Source organism: Phoca vitulina, unplaced genomic scaffold (genome assembly GCF_004348235.1).
Source record: "Phoca vitulina isolate PV1807 unplaced genomic scaffold, GSC_HSeal_1.0 scaffold97, whole genome shotgun sequence".
Taxonomy (NCBI): Eukaryota; Metazoa; Chordata; class Mammalia; order Carnivora; family Phocidae; genus Phoca; species Phoca vitulina.
The window spans coordinates 775130-783790 of NW_022589800.1; the positions used below are offsets into that span (position 1 = coordinate 775130).

The 8661-nt window shown below is 56.1% G+C and overlaps 1 protein-coding gene across 1 annotated transcript; it reads right to left on the reverse strand.

Annotated features, from left to right (window-relative positions):
* Positions 1-6611: 6611 nt before the first annotated feature.
* NHLH1 (nescient helix-loop-helix 1) lies at positions 6612-7010 on the reverse strand. The gene has a single exon (XM_032397168.1). The coding sequence runs from the start codon at positions 7008-7010 to the stop codon at positions 6612-6614; it is 399 nt and encodes a 132-aa protein (XP_032253059.1).
* Positions 7011-8661: the final 1651 nt, after the last annotated feature.

The window sequence follows — 8661 nt, forward strand, 5'->3', positions numbered from 1 at the left end:
CCACCACTCTTGTGTCCCACTAGCCCCTTGCGATTTATATCCCAACAAACCACACTGCTTAGAGTGCAGTCTTATTCCATGCCTTGTACTTAACAGTGCTTCCTACTTGGAACATCAGGGCTTAGGTGGGATTTTCTGGGAAACGGATTCTCAGGCAGGAGAGCCCTCTCAGGTGCGCTCTTGGGAACACCCATGAGGTGTAAGAGAGGCTGCAGGGAGCAGAGGGGGGAGCTGAAATGCAATGCTCTGGCCATCACGGGGGAGGGGGTCTCAAGCGGAGCCGGCCCTTCTTGGCTGCCCAGGACAGGGACTCTGTAACCCCCACAACCAGACTACCCTAGGGAGGGAGCACGACCTCACACAAGGCAGCTGTCTTCCTCCCGACGCAGCTCCTGAGGAGGGACTCTGCTGCAGCTGGGGAAGTGAGTGCCCCCATCCAGAGGAGGAGGAGATTTGTGAAGGGGGGTCCTGGCAGCCCATCACAGAATTGTCTGCGAACACCTGTGCAGACGTGGCCAACCCCCACCGTTTTCAAAGCCCAGCTCGGATGTGACCTTCTCCCTCCCTCACCAGCACGGCCTCTGAGCCCATCCTTCTCCTTGGCTCCGGGACTCCAGTCCTTGCATGTGCTTTTCACTCTCAGGGGGTTGGTGTGTTTACACATCTGTCTCCCCACACCCCCTCCCTGTCGGACAGCCTCGTATTTCAGAACCTAGAACAGTGTCTGGCCCACACTGGCTCTTCAGTAAATGTATAGTGCATTGAATAAAAGGGGATTGACTAATGAAGGAGGTCAGCCAGAAGGTAATAAAAGGAGAAGGCTGGAGGTTCCATGCCAGTAAGGACGAGAGGGAGGTAGGTGGCTCTGGGCTCAGGGCCCTCCCAGTCTCCATCCACTTGGGCGTCAAGCCCGAGGCCCCACTTAGGAGGCTCAAGAATCCTGGGTAAAGCCAGAGCGAGGCTCTGAGCTTGGTCCAAATGAGGCAAGAGCCACCAAAAGACTGTCGCCTGCAGGTGGCCATGTGGCTGGTGGAAGGCAGAGGTCTACGGTGGAGGGAAGGAGAGGAAATGAAGCCACTTCTAGCGCTCCCCCATAAAGCCAACACTCAGACTCCCACATAAAAAAGGACATAGAAACAAGCACACACATGTTCGCCGGGACAGCGGCACAGAAGCAGACGAGCACCCCAGAGACAGAACACACAGACACACACACACACACACACACACACACACGGACACACAGCAAATGAAATGGACACAGGCAGGAAAACAATCCATCTGGAAATGATACAGCATTAACATACGTAAATGAAACACCCACGAATTCTAGACCCTAGTCATCCCCAGTCAGCAACCACCCCGCCATGCACCTTCCAGAAACTCTGACAAGAACAGAATTCTGGATTGCAGCTCCCACCACATCTCCCTCACCTTTTGTCCCCCTCTGGACGGACCTCTCCCAGTTTGGTGGCGGCTCCCGCCCGAGAGGGAAGTGAGACGGCTCCGCCGGGCGCCGGCAGGGGGCAGTGTTCAACAAGTGATCATCAGAGCGGCTCCGGGAACCTTAAGTGCGGACCCGGGAGGAGGACCAAGAGCCAGAGGTCCTTCCACCCACACCGTGTTCTCATCTCTACCCACCGAACCCCCAGGCTCTCCCCCCTCTCCTGCTTCTAAGCCCCCCCCTTCTCAGCTGCAGCGTCTCCTTGATGGGTGTAGCAGAATTCATAGTTCAGCTTTTCCCCACTTTCCAGGGAAGACGGAGCTAAGGAACCTCACCTTCGGGGCTCCCCATAGCCTCTCGGTACCCTCCCACTCTGTCCTGGTTTCCAAGGTTGTCGGGACTCCGAGTTTTCGGTTGGACCCCTGTAAGTTCACGCCTGGGAACCCACATGAGGGGTCGGCTCCAGGGCCCCCTGTCGGGGGATGCTGCACCCTCACTGGCACCACCGGCATGACCGCTGGCTCTGGTTAGATGTCAGGCCCCTTCCCTGCCTTGGCCTGGCACCTTGTACAGTGCACAGCCTATACAACAGTACAGGTTGGCCCTGCTCCTAACTGCCCCTTACTGTGCCATTTAGTGGGCATTCATGCTGAGCCCTGCCGGGATGATCTCATTTCATGCTCAGAACACCCTTGTGAGGCAGGTCTTACTGCTGAGACCCAGGGAGCGCATGTGGTTTGCTTGTTACGGCGCCGCGAGTGAAGGTGAATATGGAGCTTGGACTCAGGTCCTCTGGCTGCCAGCCGCGGGCTCTCTGTCCCCTCCATCCCAACACTGCCTCGCTTCTCCCCCACTCCTGCTCCGCTTGCTTCCTTCTTCTCTCCTCGAACCAGCCTTCAAGGACTGTGGCCTTCTGTCCACTTCTTTCTTCTCTACACAGGCTTCGCCCAGACCTCGGGGGCTCAGGAAAGGACGCAAGCAAGTGAGCAAACAAGAGGCAGAAAGATGGAGGGAGGGGAGGTCCAGCTAGAGGCAGAAGAGGGGGCACAGGCAGGCCCTGCGTGGGGGATGGAGAAGGAAGGGAGGTGAGGAAGAGGAGGGAGAGGAAGCCCCATGCCCAGCCTGGAAAGGGGCATGGCAGGGCCTCCATTGTGCGGCACAAAGGGGCCATATGCCTGGCAGCCTACACAGAGTGTGTGTGTGTTCGTGAGTGTGTGTGTGTGTGCGCGCGTGTGTGTGAAGGCGGGAGGAGTGGCTAAGAGCCTCCCCTCCACTCTCAAGCCTCTGGGGCCTGCTGGGGGTTCTGCCACCGGGGGTGGGCTTTGCTGAGAAAGGGGCAGAGCGCTGGCGGGTCAGGGCCTGCGTAACTAGAAGGAGGGCATGGACAGCTGGAAGGGGCTGGCAGGGGTGAGAAGGGGCTGGAGGAGGAAAGGGGGGGTGAGGTGCTCAAGTCCCACTCATGCCGGGTGCGCCCCCCCCCCGGTTGCCCAGCCCACTGGCCCACCTGACAGGTTTTGGAGGACGTAGAATGAGGGCCCCAGATGCCTCCTCTCCTGACATTCTGTCCCTCCCTCCCTGGGTGTTAGCCTGGAGCTTCCACTTTCCCTCAGTCCTCAGCCTGGGGACTTGGGTCTCCCAGACAGTCCCCTCTCCCAGCGCCCGGCCCCCTGCCCCCTCCCTCTCCTCCTCCCCACCTCCAGCTTCTCCAGTCCTGGTCCTGTGGAGCAGAGCGGCAGCCGAGGCCAATTGATTATCTGAAGAAATTTGGAGCTAGCAGAACAGCTGCGGCTGCCCCCCCCACCCCCAGGCCCTGAGGGATCCCTGAGCAGAGGGGCCCAGCAACCCCTTCTGCTCTCCAGCGGGGCAAAGTGACAAGGGGGGAGGCAGGGAGCTCCGAGGGCCGGGGCTGCTGTGCAGGGGAAGGCACTGAGCTCCAGGGCCAGGAATGGAGGACACGGTTGTAACCCCAGTCCACCAGCATGGGTGAATCACACAGCCTTTGTGGACAGTGGCTTACCTGCCTTCAGAACAAAGGTGTTGGATCCGGTGACAGCCATGCTCCCTTCCAGCTCCAGCCCTATAGTCCTCAGGTTCTCCCTGGTCTCTGTGCAGCCCTCCCTCTTGCCAGGCTCTGGGCAGAGCACATTTCCTCTAATGCAAATGGGGAAGGGAAGATGTGTGGGGGTTTCTCCCTCAGTCTAACTTAAACCCCTCTTGCCGCTCATGTCAGGGATGGAAACAGCACCTTCGGAGTCTGGACATGTCTCAGCATTTCCCTCCCATTGCTTGCCTTCAGACTTCCCAGAGGGCCTCCAGTTTGGAAAGGATCTTTGAGTTTACCTAGCCAGTGTTCCAGGGAGGCAGGAATGGACTCGCTGGTTTCCGTCTGTGGTCCTCGCTCCAGCCCATCTATCTGGATTCCTCCTCCTCGAGGCAGGCACTTCCGTTGCTGGACAGCTCCAGGTGTTGAAAGGTTTTTCTTCGAGTTAAAATCTGTTTCCTATAACTTCCCCCTACTGGTCCTGGTTCTGCTTCCCTGGGGCCTCCCAGCATGTCTTGTTTTTGTTTCTTCTCTCAATATTTGAAGCTAAGGACCATATTGCCCCCTGAGTCTGCTCTTGTGAAGACACATAGCCTCAGTTTTTCAGCTATTCCTTCTGCAAAGTTGTCTCCAGACCTTTTGCCTTCTTGGCCACAAAACTGAATACTCTCTGGTTTATTGGGGTTCTTGTTAAAATATGAGGCCCACAGAGTCTCACCTGGCAGGCTGGGTCATTTCAGGGAAGTGGGGTGTTGGCAGTACAGCATGTAAAGGACCTAGGTTTGAACTTTACTTCTGCCCCGACTAGCTGTGTGACCTTGGGCAAGGCCCCCCTCCTCTCTGGGCTTTAGTGTCCTCATCTATAAATTGACTGTAGGGCCTCTTCCAGGAGTCCTTTGATATTCTTTCAGAGCTCCTTTTTATCCCTTTCCCTTCCCTCTCTGAGTCCCAGGTTGTCCATTATGTTCTCCCCCATATCTTCAGGTTGCGGAACATAAAGTGGGCCAAGAACAAATTGCAATGAATACTGACCCAGCTCAGAGACAACAATGAGGAGAGACAGATTTTATGTCATGGCTTTTCCCAGCAGCATGGACCTACAGACACGTGTGTTACTTGGGTTCCCCTGGGAACTCAAGCTCATCCTCAGGCCCAGAGAGAGCAGAGCAGAAGCACAATACCAGAGGGGTCAGAAAGTGTCGCTCAATGAATACCAAGATGGAGGTACATGGGACTCTCGGTGGGCAGGTCTGGGACCTGTGTGTTACACCCTTCCCTGCACCTCTTTACCCTGTGGCCCCTCCCTCTCTCTGTGTACCCACCACACTGAGCTCTCAAAGCCCCATCAGAAGAGCCTTCAAAGCCTAGGACCCTCCATGCCTAGGCCAGCTGCTAAACCCAACCGAATGATCCACAGCCATACCTGGTGCTAGAACGAGGTCACTTTAATTTTTCTTTTCGTATGAAATCGGAAATGCAATGGGAGGGGATCACACACAGGACACAGGACACAGACCCCGGCGGGGGGGCCTGCTGTTGGGGCTATCAGGAAGAAGTGAGAGGTCATGGGAGAGGGCTAGAGAGAGAAAAGAGGCAGGCAGGACTGGGGTGCGACTGTCTGGGGGTGGAGAGAGCTACGGAAGGGTCCAGGAGCCCTGGAGCTGGGGGAAGGGCACCATCCCAGAGGACTGGGTGTCCGGACAGATGGATCTGAGGAAGGGATATGGGTGTAGTGAGCAGAGAGGATCTCCCCACACACCTGGAGCTTGCAGAAGGAGTAAGAAAGGGAAAAGAGTAACCGGGGAGGAAGCAAGAGAGACCCAGCTAGGACTGCCAGGAGCCCCCTCACTCTACCCCAAAGTGCACAACTCGGCAATAAATAGTAATATTTATAAATAAATAAGTAAATAAATAGATGAATAAATAAATAAATACGTAAATAAATAATATCCTTGTAGAGCGCGGAGTCTGGTGTCGGGGAGGAGGGAGCATGGGAAGGACCGTGAGCTCACTTCTTCTGCACCTGCCCTCTGGCCCTTCATTCCACTGCTGACCCTGGGCTGCTGTGAGCAGAGGGGGCTAAGCAACATATGGGGGGGAAGTGCAGAGAGCCTGGGAGTGGGGAGCGGGGTGGGGGGTGTCTTCCCTTGCTGAAGCCAAGCTTAAGGAAGGAGAAAAAAATCTATCTATAATGAACTGGCCCTAGGTCCCAGAGAGCTGAGCATTCCCAGAGGGCAGGAATAGAGCCTCCCCCCTGCATCTGAGGGAGGAAGGCGGGTGGGTTTTGCACATTTTCCCAGTGGGCTGGGATGGAGGAAGCAGATGTGCGATCTGGCTCACCCACTGCCTGGGCCCTCTGCTGATTCTCTGGGCTGGGTCTGGGGCCATCATCCCCTCCTCCAGGATCTAGATCGATTACCCTTTCAACAGCTGTACACAGGGAGGGAGAAAATGGGGATGCTGGGTGGGAGGGGGCAGGGAGCTTAGAGAGGGCAAGGCACTCACTACCAAGTAAGATCGAGGTCTGTCTGTGCTGAGCCTCAGGAACGAGAGAAAACAGCGTTTTTCCGCAATTCCCGCTGCTACGACTGCCCTGGCAGGAGCTGTCTCAGGAGCCCCCTGCCTGGCTGTGCCTGGCCCTCGGGCCACCAGTGCTGGGCTGAGATGTCTGAGAAGAAGCCCCCCTTGCACTCGGAGCCCAGGCTTCCCCCTTCCCCTGCCGATGCCGCCTCCCTCCCGTGCAGGAGAAGCTGGAAAGAGGATGGGAGACAGACACCGAATCTGGGGTCTCCGAAAATTTGGTCGTGGGGGTAGAAGAGGCAGCAGCCCTTGAGAGAGCTAGGGGCGCCGCTTAGGAACCCCCGCAAGAACTGTACACCGACCACCCAGGCAAACATTTCTGACCAGCTGGGCCCCAACCACAAACGGTGGGAGGTACATGAGATTCGCCCTTCGGGGGGGCCCCCCGGGGTCGGTAAGAGGAGGTCTGGCTCCCGCTAGCCGCCAGCCAGCAGGCACCTGCGGGGGGCACCCTGCCTGCGCCCCGGGGCCTGCGGGACTCCGTGCCGGGGTGCAGGGGCGGGGGAGGGGGCCGGGGGACTCCCGCGAGGCCGGAGGCAGGCCCCGTCAGACGTCCAGCACGTGGTTCAGGTAGGAGATGTAGCAGATGGCCAGGCGCAGGATCTCGATCTTGGACAGCTTCTTGTCGGGGGGCAGCGTGGGCAGCAGCTTGCGCAGCTCGGCGAAGGCCAGGTTGAAGGCTTCCACGCGGATTCGCTCCCGCGTGGCGTGGGCCGTGCGGTACTTGGCCGTGGCCCGGCGCCGGCGCCGCCGCTCCTCCCGGCTCAGGTGCTGCAGGTCTTTCCGGCCGGGCTCCCCGGGCTCCAGGCCCCGGGCCTGGCCCCCTCCGGGACCCCCAGGCCCAGCCCCGTCGGGGCCTGCCCCGCCCCCGCAGTCGCTGAAGCCTGACTCCTCGGAGTGGGTGGGAGGCAGGTCCAGCTCCACCGTGTCTGAGTTGAGCATCATGATGGAAGCCCCCTGCCCTGCGAGATCAGGATCTCCTCCCCACCCCTCCCTCTGGGAGCCTGCAAGCTGTTTGTGGGAGGGGCAGGAGGGGCCTGGGGGAGTGGGGTCTGCCACTGAGCTGAGGAGGTCAGAGCCACTTCAAGGTCCCATGGTCAGGGTTCCAGTGCCGAGCCTGGAGGAGAGAAGAAGAAATTGATTGGGGTGGAGGGAGGAATTAGGGGACAGCTCGGAGATGGGGAGGGCAAGAGGAAGGTCGGAGATGCGTTGGGAGCAGGGAGGTACTGGGGGGGGAGAACAGCAGAAACATGGGGAGGGGTGGCGGTCTGGGAGAGACAGGCAGGTGGACAGGCGTACAGGAGTAGGAGGAAAGATGGTAAGAAGAGAATCCGGGAAGGAAGCATCAGGAAAGGAGGAGAGGTGAGACGGAGTGGGGGCGGGTGGGGGGGCAGGACATAACCCAGCAGGAGGATTAAAGACCTAAAACTAGACAGCTCCTAGAAGAAAACACAGGGGAAATCTTCATGACATTGGACTTGGCAGTCAGTGATTTCTTGGATATGATGCCAAAAGGAAGGCAACAAAGCAAAAAAGGACAAATGGGACTATGTCAAACTTGAAAACTTTTTAAGTCAAAGGCCACAATCAGAAGAGTGAAAAGGCAAGCTGCGGGAGAAAATACATGCAAATCATATATCTGATGAGGGGTGAATATCCAGAATATTATACAGAACCCCGACAACAACAAAACATCAGATCCCTCAATTAAAAAATGGGCCAAGAACTTGAACAGACATTTCTCCAAAGATGATACACAGATGGCCAGCAGGCATGAAAAGATGCCCCACATCACTCATCATCAGAGAAAAGCAAATCAAAACCACAATGAGCTAAAACCTCAGCCCCGTGAGGATGGCTACTGTCAAACCAAAAACAACATCAAATAACAGGTGTTGGTGAGGATGTGGAGAAACTGAGTCCCTTGTGCCATGTTGGTGTGTTGGTGGAATTGCAAAATGGTGCAGTCACTATGGAAAACCTAATGGAGGTCCCCCCCCAATTTAAAAATAGAACGACCAGCTGATCTAGCAATCCCACTTCTGGATGGTATCCCCCCAAAATGGAAATCAGGATCTCAAAGAGATATCTGCACTTCCATGTTCACTGTAGCCCTAGTCAGAATAAAGAAGATCTGGACACAAGCCAGACGTCCATCGACAGATGGCTGGATGAAGATGTGGCATATATAGTCAGTGGAATATTATTCAGCCTTAAAAAGGAAGGAAATCTTACCATGTGCTGCAGCATGGATGAAACTTGAGGACATTACACTACATGAAATAAGCCCGTCACAAAAAGACCGATACTGTATGATCCCACTTATATGAGGGATCTAAGCAGTCAACTTTAGAGAAACAGAAAGTACAATGGCAGTTGGGGGAAGTCGGGGGGAAGGGGGAAGTGTTGTTCAAAGGGTGTAGAGTTTCAGATTTGAAAGATGAAAAAGTTCTGCAGATCTGTTGCATCACCGTGTGAACATACTTAACAGTACTGAACCGTGTGCTTAAAATGGTAAATTTTATGTTCGTGTTTTTTTAACCGTAATAAAAATATCCTGTAGTAATAGAAAGAAAAAGAAAACTGAGCAAGACTG